The sequence below is a fragment of the Lissotriton vulgaris genome, chromosome 11 (assembly GCF_964263255.1).
Source record: "Lissotriton vulgaris chromosome 11, aLisVul1.2, whole genome shotgun sequence".
Taxonomy (NCBI): Eukaryota; Metazoa; Chordata; class Amphibia; order Caudata; family Salamandridae; genus Lissotriton; species Lissotriton vulgaris.
In genome coordinates this window covers 775869388-775886328 of record NC_141699.1, presented here as the reverse complement: position 1 = coordinate 775886328, position 16941 = coordinate 775869388, and the positions used below count along the sequence as shown (strand labels likewise).

General features: G+C 40.8%; 1 protein-coding gene across 1 annotated transcript in view; it reads right to left on the bottom strand.

The window, feature by feature from the left end:
- Positions 1–16340, bottom strand: part of CUL3 (cullin 3) — a 778285-nt gene extending 761945 nt beyond the window's left edge. The window contains exon 1 of the mRNA XM_086943903.1: positions 15951–16340. Within this exon, the coding sequence (XP_086800029.1) occupies positions 15951–16013 (63 nt within the window). The 5' untranslated portion in view covers positions 16014–16340. The remainder of the gene's footprint in view (positions 1–15950) is intronic.
- Between the last annotated feature and the right edge of the window lie 601 nt (positions 16341–16941).

The window sequence follows — 16941 nt, the reverse complement described above, 5'->3', positions numbered from 1 at the left end:
AACCAGATACTCTCAGTTATAGAGAATACAGAGATGAGGCGTCATTTTTAGGACTCGCCTACGCAGCGTGCATGCTCTACTTAGGAGGACCTTTAGCCGTCGCTCTGCTCATTTTTAAGACACACTGGAACATCTACTTGACTGTACGATCACTTTTTGCATTTCGACACAAGAGGTCACATTGGACCTAGGCTACATTGCACCCATTATACCTGTGGAGTGCGATCATGCTCAACGTTTTCCTTCAACTTCAAAGAAAAGATACTCTACTACTGATCCCTGACGAAGTTCTCATCATGAGAACGACACGCGTTGGCTGACCGTAAAATCACCTCTTCTGTGAGAACTAACTGATTGCAATAAAGATTCATTTGAAAAACCAAATACTGGCCTCTTGGACTTCATCACCTGACGCACAGTCAACCCCTCCATTTTGCTCATGATTTTTAGGTCTCGCCTATGCATCAGCTCTGCAGGCAAAAACGTGCATGCATTGCATTGCTTTGAATGGCAACGCGTGCACTCTTGGCGATTCCCTTGCGGGAGCGAGCTTTCATACCATCTGTTTGTCATTAACAGATGGTTCCTGCTCGCTCTCTCAAGGGAAACAGGCAAAGGCCCCCTCCTCTCTCCCCTTCCCCTGCTGCCTATCGTGAAACTTAATTTTTTTTCTTTGAGGCAAGCACTTGTTTACTGAGTTTCTTTAACCGACCTGCTATGTTGTAATCGCGGATTCCCTTCCAAGTCTGCAAGAATGGTTACATCTTCATTTCCTGCAAGTTTTTTTTTTTGCTTCCTTTCGGTTCTGTTAAGATCTTTCTAATCGCCCTCTGCAGTGTTGCACAGACCGCCACCAAAATCTGGCAGAGGAATGCGGCAATCTGAGCATGAAAAATGCCCTTGTGCTGTCCCAAAGGGGGCCAGCCGGACCTCTGCTGACCTCCCCTGAATGCGTGCATCTGTTCGTAATGTGCTCTCTTTTCTCTGCATCTCTCGAGAAAAGCATCTTGTTGCTGTTTTAATGGCTCGACACAAAGGATGAAATGAGGAGAATATTAGCCCTGAAAGGGATCACTTGTACTTGGCCAAGGATGTTTCGGAATGCGGATTGCGAGTTTGCAAAGGCTGCACGTCCTCCGCCGCAGACATCTGCTCTTCTGTGCCGTGCTGGGCTTTATTGCCAACGGGAGCGTGTAGAGCACCCCGCCGAGGTGTACAGCGCAGGCTAATGGCCCCTATATTTAGGCTTTTGTGTCCGCATGAAGTCAAAGAGGCAGCTTCTGTGCTTCCTACTATGGTGGATATTCCACTTTAGTAGGCACCATAAGTGTGGACCCTCATATGGCTTTTCTACCAGTACGTTTATTGACACCCCTCTACTAATGCGCTATACTTCCAGTACATTCAGGAAAACTAATTCTCTATGCAAGCATTTCACGTTAAGAGAGGACACTGGAAATGTCCGTGTGTTGCAGGGTTAAGAGTGTACGTGAGCAGGGTGCTGAAACCAGCAGCGGCATTCACACAGACTCAGTCACTCCACAGACCGGCCTGCAGTGCTTCTAGCACAACAGGTCTATCGACCTGCATGCATGAAAATAATATAAATACCACGTACCAAAGACATTATAGTGGTGGCTGGGGCTGTGTATTAGTTCGTACTCTCACTACAGAGGTGACCAAGGGCAGAATCAATGTCTATCATTACTTTTCCCCTACCAGCGGGTGGCGGTGTCACGAGGGCGAAGGTTGCACGGATCCGCATACCCCAGAACAAGAACACTGACTGCACAAATAACCTGAGCCACAATGCTTGATGTAGGAAATTAATAAACGGAAGTTACATTTCAATTTTCAACACGTTACAGACTGACGCACATCATCTGAATACACAAGTGCCACACCTGCCATATTACACACTGGGTACAACAGTGTCCGACTCGGTTTACAAATATTTACCAACCACGGTGACGTAGCTAAAGAAACAAGCATTAGCGTAGCCAATAGGTCTCACCTTTGGAACCTTATAAGTGTTTAGTTATCTAGTACAATATCCTTGGCGCAACAACAACTGTTGCATGCCTAAACACTTATAAGGTCTCAAAGGCGAGACCTATTGGCTATGCCAATGCTTGTTGATAATAATAACCAGTCAGGCAAACAAAGCTTGTAGACTTGTAGAGAAGCAACGCCACATTCCAACTCATTACTCTTAACATAGTACCTGAAAAGGTAATGGAGAGGCAGTAGAGTTATCAGCCAAAGGTATTGACATGTTGGGCGGAGACTGATTAGTGGAAATTGCCTCTTTTAGTCATCCAACCGCTTAGATTGCCCAATGCTTCATACCGATTTCTACATGGAAGTAAGGGAATCTCCCAAAGAGGGACAACTGCACGAGGTGAAAGGGCTACAGGCTTATAAAATAGGCAAGTGGAAGGGCCGCAAGTTGAGGACTGACAAATGCCAATTCCTTCACTCAAGATATTTAGAACATAAGCAGGATTCCAAACATGTACCACTATGCAGGCCCCTGTAATGTCTTTAATTCCCTGGCATACACAACCCACCCTTGGTGCCATGAGGATTTCATCCATATTTCTAACATCAAATGTTTGTGCCTGTTTAACCAGTGAGCAATTTTGCACTGTAGCAGTGACCATGATTCGTCTTGGCCTTCTCTAAGTGAAGGGCCACCAGCTAATACCACAAAAGGACATGCTGCAGGAGGTTACTTAAAATTTGTTGAACAGGGTATCAGATTGGAACCCTTTTCGCCTCTAAGGGGAACATGTGAACTGTCCATTTGAGTGACTGTGACTGTAGTCTATATAACAGCATCAACCGCCACAGGGGCAATTTTGTTGATAGTAGTTCTGCTAGCTCAAGCCAGAAAGCCCTGCGATTAACTCACACAGGCTGGGTAAGCTTCTGCCCTTACTTTGTGGTGGATGGTTTGTGTCAGTACAGTCAGGCAAGAGGCACTCTCCTTGTTAGTAGCCTTACACGGTTCAGAAAGTCCGGTAATAAAAGGCTATCTATATGGAATAAATGTGTTATTATAGGACTCAATTTCTCATTGTAGGGAAGGATGTTTAAAATTAGTTGTTGCACTTGAAGCCTTGTGCACCCCACCAGGCTTCCTTCTTTTAGATGCAGGCAGGCTTGTATATGGACTTTTAGATTAACTAGGTTGGTTAAAATCAGCATGTGGCACATCAATGGTGTCCCTTTATCCACACGGGCAAACGTTTGAGGAGGTAGTGCTCAGGACACTGGCAGAGCGACCAGCAGCACCATCAATAGAGGAGAGAATCTCATCATCATGTTGCCTTAAAGGAACATCAAAGTCCAAAGGTAATCTGTGCTCAGTCAATACGATCTCATCAGAAATAACCCCTACAGCTCTTGCCAGCATATTATAAATTGTTAATGTTGGTTGTGGTGCAATGAAATAAACATGCAGGTGGAACTTAGAGATTGCTGTGCCATTTCTTTACTGCCTCCAATGTGGAAGGCAGAAGTCTTACTATATACATACACACATACATACATACATATATACACATACATACACCTATACACATATATATCAGCTCCTAACTCCTCTAAACACTTGTAGAACTTTTCCTGGACAGGTGCAACCGCCCAGGAAGAGTTCTACAAGTGCTTGGTGGAGTTAAGAGCTGCTTTGTAGAAGGACACTATTCAACCACCGCAAGAGTGCATGGAGGCACGGAGGTCCCAATCGATGAAATTCAGAGATTATTCAAATCTCTGGGAAAGGTCATTGGACCAACCCCTGCAGGTAGCGATTTGCTGAAGAAAAGCAGCTTAGCGGTTTGAGAGCCGGGCAAAGGTAATTGATAATGAACTAATTAGTGGAGCTGCAGATTTGAGAAGGAGAACCCCATTCAGGGGGGAGCTGCATGAGAAAACTTACCATTTTTTTCCAACTGAAAACTCATGGTGAAATACTGATTGCATATACTGTAGGAAGGAACCGAAGAAAAGCAGAAACAATTAATCCTGGAGTCTAGCTTTCTGCATTGAAGAATTTGTCAGTAACTATGCAGTTGCTGGATTACACACATGCAGCACTTTGTTTGTCTTCGTAATTTTTCAATGTTGTCTTTTAGATTGATTTATTTATGCTAGTCTCATCCTGGTTGTGTCTTTTTTATTTCTACAAAGAGGATCAAAAGATTGGGCAATTTAGGCAATGAGAATTCTGGTCTAGGTTAGTACAATACTATTTAGATCGTAGAAACACGAACATGAATAAAAGTAATTTTATAAAGGGTGGAAATACCACAAGGCAAACTAGCACTGAATGCTCTATAATGAGGAAAGGTAGAGTTGGAAGAGCCAGGGTGTGATTTTTTGTTCTCAAAAACATATGGTTTGGGATCAGTTTGATGTCAAGAGGGAGCTTGTTCCACAGTTTGTCAGTAAGATGAGAGAATGATCTGCCTCCTTGAGTTTTAGGACGAATAACAGGGATATTCACTAAGGCTAGGAAATCAGGAGCACAAGGAACAGGGTGAAGATAAAGCAAAAATCTTCACATTAAATAAGATCGATCCGCCTTGCTAAGAGCCCAAAAAATAATATAGAGGGCCTTAAACTGAATGTGTTTCTGTAGGGCCAACCAGCATAGGGTACGAAATTACGTCTCTATGGGCTCACATGAAGGAATTTCAGCAATATTCTATCAGCAGCATTTTGGATGGTCTGAAGGTAGTGGATTAGATACTGGGGTAGACCGAGATACAGTTCATTAGCATATGCAAATCAAAAGAAAATCAGAGCTTGGATAATAGTTTTCTGATAAGTACTCAGGATAAAGATACAGGTAGCTGCTACTTTAGGGATGTGGGTTGGAAACTGATGTTAGAAACTGTGGATTACTCTGGGGCAAGAAGTGTGGCCACATATCTTGGTCTCTAAAAGCCCATCAATTTTCCGACAATTATATTTCTAACAGTATTATGCTTACTCAAGGACAGAAACGACACTTCCACATTTAATACAATCAAAGAAAGTACAATTCAGCAGTTGTTAAATTATACTGAACTTGGGCTTTCTCTTGCAACACTGTGGTGACGTGCAAGTTCGTATATTACCGAGACCCTTGTCTCAAAAACAGCAACCACACATTCTAAAGGATTCCCCTTGCTTGATTATTTAAACAATAAATACACTCCCATTCACTCACAACATCAATTAAATTTAGAACCACGAAAATTTGGGAAACACATAGATCATTCCATTATAGATTCATAAAAAATACATCCCTCCCCCATCTGTTGCCAAATGTGCTAGGGGTATCGACCATTGCATGGGTTTACAACGTCCAATATACCTGGTGTGGGGGTGCTCCCAAAAAAACACATTGAGAGATTTGGCCAACTTTACAGGCATCACGCTTGAACCCTGACCGCTACAGCCTTGGTCCATGAGCGGAGAACCACACTTACACAGAGGAGAATTAGAGTGAATAAATGGGGGATCAAGCCACTTGAGATCTCATTCATAGCAACATACTGTAATAACTCTACTGTATACTTTGTCAAGGCGTAGCAACATATACTCCACGATGTGTAGTCATAATCCTGCACTATATGCTTTCTGTAGGTTACCAAATGTGGAAACAGTTTGCTTAAAGCGAAAATCAAATGTTTTACTACTACAAAAATACAGGTCACAAAAAAATTATTGCATAGCACAATGTACCAAATTAACAAAAAATACATAAGAAACAAATACACAACACAACATTAGGAAATGGAGGATTTTTTTTAAACTCCAATCGCTTTCTCAATAAGAAGGATGATACACTCCCACTTATTGTGTCACTGTATGTAGCCGAATATGTTCAGTGACATATTGAAATCGTCCATGCACTGTGGGTCATGTTTATGTGTTCCGTCAACAAGTAAATTAGTTGACTCTTCCCAATCGAATATCTTCTACTTTATGTGACCACGTTCAATCTCTAGTTATCTTTTTGGTGAAATTCCTTAGTCACTCATGGGGAAAAAAAAGAGCAAAGCAAAATATTAATCTTGAGATTCAAAACCAATTGGACATGAATACAACTATCAACTAGGAAGAAATACCCTTCATTAAAAACGTGTATCAGGACAAATAATTTGACACTCAATAAATCAGTCAAACAAGTAGCAGGGTAGGTTAACCAACAGCCAAATGGCAAACATGATGCTAACACATCAAATTTTATTTTAACCATCAGGTATTTTTTCCACAAATCACTTTATGAGTTTAATATTAGTAACAAAACGTGTAGGCTGTGTTAAGATAATCCCTCCTACTTCACTCAGTTCACATGCTTTCTCCAAGTTTTATCCTAGTGCAAAAGTCTGTGTTAAGCTTAAGATGCTAAATGGTTTGTAATGTTTAGCATATGTAAGCACACTAAGACAATATTCACAATCAAAAGGCATGTATTCATTAGGTATCCCAAATGAGATCAAAATCCTGAACTTGAACTCCAGAACCTCCATAAAAACGTTATGCCTTAGCCTTTTCGATTAGCTAACAGCAACCATAACTCATGGCACGGACAATCCAACCTTATCCATTCTACAATAGAACTTGTAAAACAAATGTCAGAACTGTCCACATCACAAAAACAACCAAAGTAAGATTGAGACACATAATTACTGTGCTGCTCATCATACTGAAAAGATTATAACACATTAACTTTGATGGTTTTTTAAGATACCAAACCTTAAAAAGCTTAATTTACAGTGTCAAGCGCAATCCTCAGAGGAACAACACTCAGATCCATCTTTAGGATGATTCTGAGATACGAACTGCGTTGTGACATTTCTGAAAAGGTTATAAATGTTGAAGAGCACTAGCTGGAAAAATACAAAGGGGAATCATACATGATGTGCTTGAGAGGATTCACATAGATCCTTGTTAGTACATAAAACAAAGCAGAATTAAATCTAAGAACATCAGATGGAAAAACAGGTTTTCTGCTAAAGAAATAGATTCAGCTATACCTCAATATGTCATAAAAAGGGATGTGAAGCACATTAACTCCAAATCTGGGTGTCAAATGTGTTGATGGTTGAAAGGTTTCTTTTTCTTTTTTTTTAGAATCAGTGAGAGGATTTACGTCCTTGACATGGATGTTTGCAAAACATGATAATGAGCAGTAATCATACTGCAAGTACAATTACATCGTATAGGTAAAGGAAATACTGTCAGGCGCTGTGAGATTGCTAGTTACCTTGAGTGGCAAAGCTTCATGTAACCAGCAAGATATAGCTGATTATCTGAGACAATATAAAGTCCTTGAACTGTGAATATTTCCTAGAAATGCATTTTTATAAGCAAATAAGAACGTTCAATTTGAGTTAACTGCAGCAGTCTGATCAGGACGTAGATATTGGAGCAATGCAATCTAGATAGTTATATTTGTATTCAAAAGTGAGACATCTTGAATTGAAAGATCAAAATATTGATCGGAGTGACAAGGTATTACAGATTTGTATATTTGAGCCCTGAAAAAGTGATTATTCGCAAAATGCATGTTGGCTGTTATCAATTACTTTGTACGAAGAATCATGGCTGTCATTATTTTATATGAAGTAGCATGTCAAACATAGCATTCAGCTGTGACAAAAATATTTTAATGAAATATTCACAGTGCAAGGACTTTATATTGTATCTCAGATTATCCATGTTCAATACATACATGACCCCCACTGCCCCCACCCCCTTGACCACGCTGGTCAAATCCTTTGGTATGAACATCATATCCTACGCTGACGACACTCAGCTCATCCTCTCCCAACCCGCAAACCCCACTAACAGCAAAACCAATTTCCACAGGTGCATGACCAGCACAGCCAGTTGGATGCAAAACAAACACCTCAAACTCAACACCGACAAAACAGAGGTACTCTTCTTCCGGAGCAACACCACCTCATGGACCGATTCCTGGTGGCAGTGAAACTGGGCCCCTCACCCACTCACACAGACCATGCCACAAACAACGGCATCATATTCGACAACAAGCTTACCATGAAGAAGCAGATAAAAGCTGTCTCCTCAGCCTGCTTCCTCACCCTTTGCATGCTCTGGAGTAAATTCAAATGGCTTCCCATCAACACCAGACGCACTGTCACCCAAGCCCTCATCACCAGCCACCTTGACTACAGAAACTCCCTTTACATGGGCATCCCCTCACAACTACTAAGAAGACTGCAAGCCATCCAAAATGCTGCTGCCAGGCTCACCCTCGACCACCCGTAGAAGAGCCCACATCACCCTCCAACTCAGAACACTCCACGGGCTCCCTGTCCAACAAAAGTGCCTGTTCAAACTGCTGAACTATGCCTACAAGGCCCTGCACAACAAAGGACCAGTCTACCTCAACAACAGACTGAACTTCCACCAACCTGGCAGACAACTACGCTCCCCCGTCTCCCTCATGCCCTGCTTCACCAAAAGTAGAAGTGGTGTCAACGCCATCTCCTACCTGGCTGCCAAGACCTGGAATGGCCTCCCACGCCATCTTTTGACTACAGCCACTGTACAGAAGTTCAGAGATGGCCTACAAACCTGGCTGGTCACCTGACAACTCCCAACAGCAGCCCCCCAGTGATAAAAATCAGTTAAACAGGTACGTTGTGGAACAAAGTACAACTTTAGAATGAACAGTGGTCATAAAGTATGTTTCAAGTAATACAAAGTTGAATTCAAAGAAACATCCAGGAGTCTTGTATCAATACATCTTTCAAAGGGAGAACTGGATCACACAACTGCAAAAGAAATGTATGCTACACTTATTAAAAGTAGACAATCCCATAGTAATGACAAGTATGACATATTAGGAGAAAAATCACCAATCTCCTCCTTACTTTAGATTGTTATTTTGTAAAGCACACAGACATTACTTTTACCATTTTTTGTTCCATGACTGAACCAAAAAGATAGACTATTTGCTTATGTGTGCGCAGTGTTTCTCTTTCAAGACTACCCACTCTGAGTATGTTACTTGAATTGAGGTCCTGCCAAAACGTTGTCAGAAGAGAGGCAATTTAGGTAGCTGTGGCAGAGCAAAGTGGGAATCAACGTGACAAGACAAAATATAAAAGTTACTTCCCAGGACATGTTCTTATTTAGGTAGATTTTCTAAATTCCCATTATGCAGTATAAGGATATAATAGTTAACAACAGATTTAGAAGCTGGATGATTAACACATGAGTACTCTTGAATGCATGGAGTGCATTTTGGCGCTATAATAAAATGAATATAAGAAGTGCTAGACGCTACACTTCAGGAGATATAAAAAAAAGCAAAGAACATAAGCCAACGAAAAACAAAAACAATAAGAAACGGAAAAAGAAAGCCATCCTTGGAAACACCTTTTCCAGTCAAACATGTCACCTACACTGTCCCCTTCCAATTTTTCAAGACCAGTATCTAAGTTCAACATCATAATCTGACCACAAATAACTTCAGAAGAGTGACAGGAGCATTACTGAAATTTAAACTGCAACTTGTCTCCAATGTGCATCTAACATACTGTTCAATGTATCAGCATACAATAAAAAAGTTGGAACACCAAAGTTCTCAGTGCATGCAATTTCAACTATCCAGAGGTTTATAGAATGTCCTAGAGCCCAAATAAAGACAGAGTGGATTATAATGTACATTTCTTTTGATAAATGTTATTAACAAGTCAGTAATTATAAAAAAAAATGTTAACACTGTCACCAATATAAAACATAATTGGAGGTCAAGTGCCAAACTCACTATTTTGCCACACACGATTATAAACAAGCCAAAAATATAGACAATGTGGAGCAATAATATACTTTTGCTACAAACATTAGTAAATACCAAGCCCCAAGCTTAAGAGGTAGCTCCAGCCCTTTCAGTATGAAGAGTACCACATTGTTGTGGTGGGAGTATGTAATCCTTTTTGTTGGATCATGCACTCATAAGTGTACTGATTTGTTCAGTGCTTTTTATACCTTCAGCAGACTGAGGAGAATGAACACTAACAGTTGTTGTGTGGAGGACATGCATTAATTGTACACAAAGGTTAAACACCTCGGTACACGGTTAGTCTAATGGATGGTCTTCCATTCAATATGTACCATTATGAAAATGTGTTTATTAAGATTATGTTGGTCAGACAATCCCAGAAGAACCCTGTGTAATAAGAACTCTAAAAAAATCCAAAGAGAATCAGGTGTTATGCTTTTGATGTGTATTTTTTTTTTATAAAAAGGACCAATTCTAGAGGCACTTTAAAAATCCCCTTAATTAACACTATATTAATAGACTGTGAAACAAGGAGTGGCACATAAATGGTTCTGGTGTCTTTTGCACAGTTAAGATCGTTTGATCAAACTAATTAGTAATATAGATATGTTGGGTGATATCCAACAAATAGGTTATAAACCTGGCATTAAGGATATGGGATTTGTTATACATTTCTACATTATCATGCTAACTCTTGTAAAAAGGTCTCAAGGAGACTTGAAATGTTCTACAAGAAAATATATTAGATATATCAGCAAAGTGAATTTTTCCACACTAAGAGGTTGCAAATTCTGTCTTTTTTTGCAAATGGATTTTGGAAACGTCAGTAATTTTGTAGCAAGTTGGCCTTTGCGTCAATTGAACATGTCGAAGATGTCCAAAACAGAAAAAAGGGAACGGTTGGCATGTGATTTGAACAAGTCAAGCTTAAGTTATTGGAGCTAAATGTTTATAAAATCACAGTTAACGGAAATTCAATTAGAGCTAGACTCATTTGCCACTCAAGCCCCCACCCTCAGTGAACCATGACCACCTGACCTTTGTTCAAATCCATCAAATCTCCCAAGCAATTACAGTAGTTCAATAGAGATAAAAGTCAGCAGGGATGTGGAATTCCTATAGCCCGACGCCCAGGACATACTGTTTGGGGTCATGGGCAACAGGTTTGAATGTGTATTTTGTCCTTGGGACAAGTAGGCCCAACCCCCTGCAGCACAAACCCTTTGGCTGCCAGTTTGCAGTAGCACATTAAGGGCCAGGGAAGGGCAATGCCTGAAGTTTAATTATTATTTCTGTGCCTATGTTAATGCTGTTCAAACTTGTGTTAATGGTTCATTAATTGAAAGCCTTTATTATTAGGGTGAGCGCTCAAAGTAAATGTAGGTTCTGATCGCACTACCGATAGTGGTTACAGTATAAAAATGTGTACTCACGGTTTCAAAGTTTAGCACTATGAGGCTATGCATAATGCTCCCAGAATGCTCTCTGATTAGATGCAAATATGTGCAGAAGCTTGAGAGCAAGATTAAGGACTCTTTGCTTTCAATATAAAATGTTCCTAAAAAAATGAAAGTAGGAAAAAAAAAACATTTTGCTTAACTACTGTGAAATTTCAGGTACCGTTTCTTTGCAGCATCATTTAGTAAAATGTGTTGATGCATGCTAATATTTTGCAAAAATATTCATATTGGAAAATCAGTGTAACCAGTTTCAATAAGATTGTGAGATACGAAAATAAACAAGCATTGGCAAAGCCAGTAGGTGTGAAATTAGTGATCAGCTTTTTAGTTTTGCCAATAAGTTTTGGCATGGTTTTTGTAAAGCCTTCTTTATGTGAGAGCAGCCGGACCCTCACCATAACAAGCATTGGCTAAAGCAAAAAAAATGTGTCTAAATAAAGCACACACTGGCACATTAGTTACTGCCACTGAACACAACTACTTTGTGTACCAATATACTCCTTGTGAAAGATCTTAATGCCGTCACTCACAGTGAAGCCAGCCGATACAGAGAGAGGGAGAGAGAAGTTTAACAAACACAAAAGGTTGTGGTTAATGCCAGACCAAATTAGGGCCCTAATATTAAAGAAAGTCTCAAAAGTGCACCCTTGGTATATGTCCTTGCATTAAGTGTAGCTGTATGGCTTTCATGAATTTACAAGAATTTATAGAAGTAGGGCAAGAAATGTACTCCTGGAAAATATTTGAAAACTGCAGTTTATCATGAGCAAATATGCATGTGCAGATTTGCTCATGCGAAAACCTGAGTGTTTGCAAGGTCATTTTCCCATCAACCACTTTTTTCCCAACTCTGGAAGAAGGTTTACGTCTGCCATTGTCGGGAGTAAATTTCCAACATTTCTCAGTATGGAAAAAGATTAGAGAAGAGTTGTTGAAAATCCTTAAAACATGCAAGTTAGTAGATTTGCACAGACTTAAAGGGCATTCCAACCCTGGAACTATTGCTTACCACTACCTTCAATCCCAGTATGTAGATCTGCAGAAACGTGGCAACATAAAGGGATTGCTAGTATTCAAAAACTACTATGGTATGAGCCCTGGCATAATCAGAGGCTATATAAGAGCTCTTATACAATGAGATTACTGCCATAATTTTTCGCCGAACCACATGGCACCAAAGGGACAAGTGGATTTTTTTACAGGACAAGTAGATTTATGAAGCAACTTGCCCCATAGACTAGTAGATATTTTAATAAATTCCACACCCCTTATGGATATAATATGTATAATTGTTTCGTTCAAGATCTGATGCAAAACTGTTGATTTGTCAAAGTCTTTCAAATCTAAGAAGTCCGTACTTAACCGATGGCATTCACATGTATATTACCATTATGTCTAGGGCTTTTACTTATGTAATGCTGGTGCAAATTTTGTTAGTGACCTTTAAAACTGGTGCAGCAATTGTAATCCTTTGATATAACTTTATATCAAGATGACAAACAGTATTGTTCTAAAGAACTTCATGTCTTAAATTTACCCCCAAAAAAATAATAACTACTGGTATATACCTTTCGATAGTCTTTTTACTTTAGGAGTGGTGTGGGTTATCAGTAACCACCTCTTTTGGTGAACAACAAATAGAACTGCGCCTTCATTATAGCACTGCTATCTCTGTAGCATGCTGAGGAGTTGTCATGCTAAGCAGGTTGCAAAGCTCTGCACCTTAGCTTCTGCTGCACTGACAAAAGATTTAGGCAGGGCCACAGGGATTATTTGATTCTACAGAAGCTATTTTTTTCACATAAATATGGATTTGCCATATAATTCATAATCTGCAGATTTTAACAAAGCAAATTTTTGTTTTGATCTCAAACGGATCAAAAGTTACTAAAACGTTGGTCCCATGTATTCACTCAGGGTGGAAGCCCTTAGCAAAGGTAAGTTGGTCATCTTTCAGTTGCATATTTCTGTATTTGTTCAGTAAACTGGTATCAATGAGGTGAAATATTTGCAAGGCAGCGTTACCATATGTAAAAATTATAAAGCAATGAAGTAATACTATCAAATAATGTGCTGCAATAGATCCTATAGTCTGTCTTTTTTTAACCAAATAATCTTAGCGCTGCTGCAGAATTTGGTGCTTCCCAGCATCATAATTCCAATGGCCCTGGATATAGGGTACACACTGTGAAACAACAAACCACAGGAGCCCTACAAGACGGATGCTCGTGTCCAGGTACTGACTGCCTTTTTGTGACAAGAAACCAAGGATTCTGATCCCAAGAGTTCTAAGTGGGCAGGATCTCAGGGGCATGACAAACCTATTCTACCTTAATTTGATACAAATAGTTAATCTACTTTATGTTAAAAGGCAGCCATCAGTGGATGGTTAATTCCGACATATGAGATGCCTCAGCTGAAGTGGAGGGGAGAGAATCTCTTGTACTGTGAAGCCATGGGAGAGACAGCTGAATAAGAAAAAGTCTTTCCCGTGAGTGTCTGCTACCTGAAACAAATGTAAATGTGTATCTGGTTAATCTGTAAATGTAAAGTCTGCTTGGAAGCAGGTACTGGTTTGAATGGATGGAGTCACTTGAAGAGTCTTCTTTCTGGGTGGTATTATAAAGGTGTCCTGATGAGCGGAGATATGCATGCTTTTAAAGGACTGTTATAAACAATGTTTGTACTATGTTAAGTTTGCACGTTAAACAGAGCTATATTTTGGAAGCACTTATTTCATCTTAAACCTAAATAGTTCTGGGCACCTTGTGACAGCCTATCTTATAATGTATGCGTTGCAAGTTTAAATAATGACGTACACATTTATGGTGCTTTCTGTCAGAGGGTGGGGCTTTGTAAAACTAAAAACACACTAGTCAATATCCTCCACTGCACCAAGGATAATTGTGCTTCTCTCACTGATTAGTTTAAACTTGCAATTATTTTTCTTCATTTAAGGTGGTGTTTTTACTTGCACTTACTTGAAGGTGGAAGACCAACAAAAGTTACAAAATATTTTGTTCTTTTTAGCCATGCCTTTGATCCCGCCCCCAAAGCTCACTCACTCCACACCCAAAGGAGGCAGGATCACAGTTCCCGTACTTCTTTATGCACCTCGACCACTGTTGATACTCGTATATCCCCAACCCTTAAGGAGATGAATCTGTAGAGTTCCCTGGTAAGCTGCTGAAGCAGACTGCTATTTCAATATGTTTGAGACTCTGCATGGGATGCTTTGGCGAGTTTGGCATATACCTTGCTTGTCTGACACCGCCTACAGAGAGTGCTGGATTTTAAGGTTAGAACATTTGATATGTGTAAATGAGTATGTGTAAAAATGCTGTCGCTTTTTCGTATATCTCAGTGAAAGGAGTTGGGAGTGGGTCTGAGGCCAGTCCATGCTTCTACAAAGCGCACCAAGTAGTGAGTGTGCCCAGTCTACTTTCCTGAAACAACTACGGATGGTGAAGAGCTCAGGCACTCGTATTGGGTGTGACTGTGCCTAAGTAGGTTCAATATTTACACTCAGAGCCCCGGTTATTCTCATTTTGTCTCTTGGTTGTCTATGCACTATCAGTGGTGCTGGAACAATTTTCCGAGTGGGGGTGCTGCTATCAATGTTACATCACTGAACTCATAGGGATTGTGAAAAATCAAAGCGTCACACAAAGCGTAAAAAATAAGCAATGGCTATTCAGCAGCAGAGTAGTAAGGGATTGTAGTACATAGCTGATTGTGCAACACACTGTTAAAAATATATTACCAAAGCATGGTGTAGTAGAACAGTCATGTACAGACAGAACACTCCATTGAAATAACCACTAAATTTGTACAGACATTTTACTGATAAAAACTCTATTGCGCATAAAAGATAATGCATTAAAAGAAATCAGGCTACCATGAATATTTGTCATTAGCACAACGAGGAACGTGTCCAGGTTTGTTTTGATTCCAGGTTTGTTTTGATTTTATTAAAATCTTTGTTTTCATAGCACTTTGGAATTACAAAAAAGTGCTTTTCTTATGCTTACTACTAATATATTTTCAAAATATCTGAACAGTTCATTTATGGGTATTTAAATTTTACTGGGTGTCTGAAAACAAGCGACATCCCACAACCTTTCCTTTCCCACCAGCAAGATTCTCACATAAATCAAAATTAAAGGCACCTTTATGGTTCATTCACCTCCAGCATGGTTATTTTGGCCTTCAACCCTACTTCCAGCGCCTATTTTACATATTAGAGATCTGTATACAGAGGTTGATGGGTTCTGACTTTTCAGAGGGCGGAAGGTGTTATCCAAACTTCCTGCCAGAAGAGCTCCACAGGTGGCTGATCTGTCAACCCCTTTCTCGGGAGCAGCCAAACTAGCAACATTGATATGTGGAAACCTGGCCAGGGGCCAGCCGGGGGTTTGAATGAAGCCCCCGAGGCTGAGAGGGAAACTGACAGCGGAGCAACTGTCAGATCAACAACAACGAGAGAGAGAGAGGGGAAATCAGGACTCCTACTTGGGACTGAAGGGTTTGGAAAGGGCGATGCCTTTTCGATCAGTAGATGGGGGTGTAAGAAGGAGTACATACAGTATTGACGACCACCCTTGCCTCCTTTTCTAATAAAGGCTACTTAACAACACGATGACAGGCCCGCCTCTGAAACCGCATCCCACACTCACCGGGAAGGCCCGGATCCGCATCTTGGTGTCCTTCCGGCCCGTGCTCTTGCTGAGGTTTGACATGTCGGGGGCTCCCAAACCCCTCAGTGCGGGGGGAGCAGGGAGGGATTGTCCCTGGCCTCGGGGGCACCTGCCGACCCTGGCTTTCCACTCCCGGCTCGCAAGGCCCCCCCGTTCCCGCACTCAGTTGGATGGGCTGGGTGGGCTTCAGTGTCCTCCACCTCCTCCGCCCCCGCGATGGCGCCCGCTCATCCCTCTCTGTGCGCAGGCCACAAACAGCTACCGCACAGGAGTCTACGGGGGCCGACACAGGGACACAACCGTGATCTCGCGACACTTCACAACGACCTGTGAACCGACATTAAAGAAACAGACGAAGGACTGTGGGGCAGGGTAAAAGCCCGGCTTCCGCGCCTATATCGGCCATCTTAGAATGGAGAGATGAAAGTTATTGAGGGCAGTACAGAGTTTAAGACTGCAAATTCACAGTACGTTTGTTTATAAAGATACGTGTATTATTTGTAATTTATTCGATATGTTGTAGTTAATGTGCTTCTATGTTTTGCCTAATTCTTTATGTTTCCTATTGTTTCTGATTAATGTACTTGTAGAAGGCGAGGATAAACGTATCTTTTTTTTTTAGCTTTATTTAAAATTCAACTAATTTCGAACATTTGCCCGATTGTCTCTAGACCGAAACCACAGTTGCTAACACGCTCCAGGATGGTGCACGCCAGAAGACGTACTAAACGATCAGTTCTGTGTTTATTCTTTTCTTTTCTTTTTAATTTCCTCTAACCGGTATCCGGAGTAACCTTCTCCGGTTTCTATGGGGTGGAGACATTAAGGATCCGGGGAAAACAAATACCTGGTGGACATTGTTCAGAAAGAAGAACTGGAACATGAACGATTGCTACAGAGACGCAGTAAACGCTTTTAAATACGGCGCAGGACTAACAGACGCTAAGCAGAGCGGTATTTGTGGAGACCA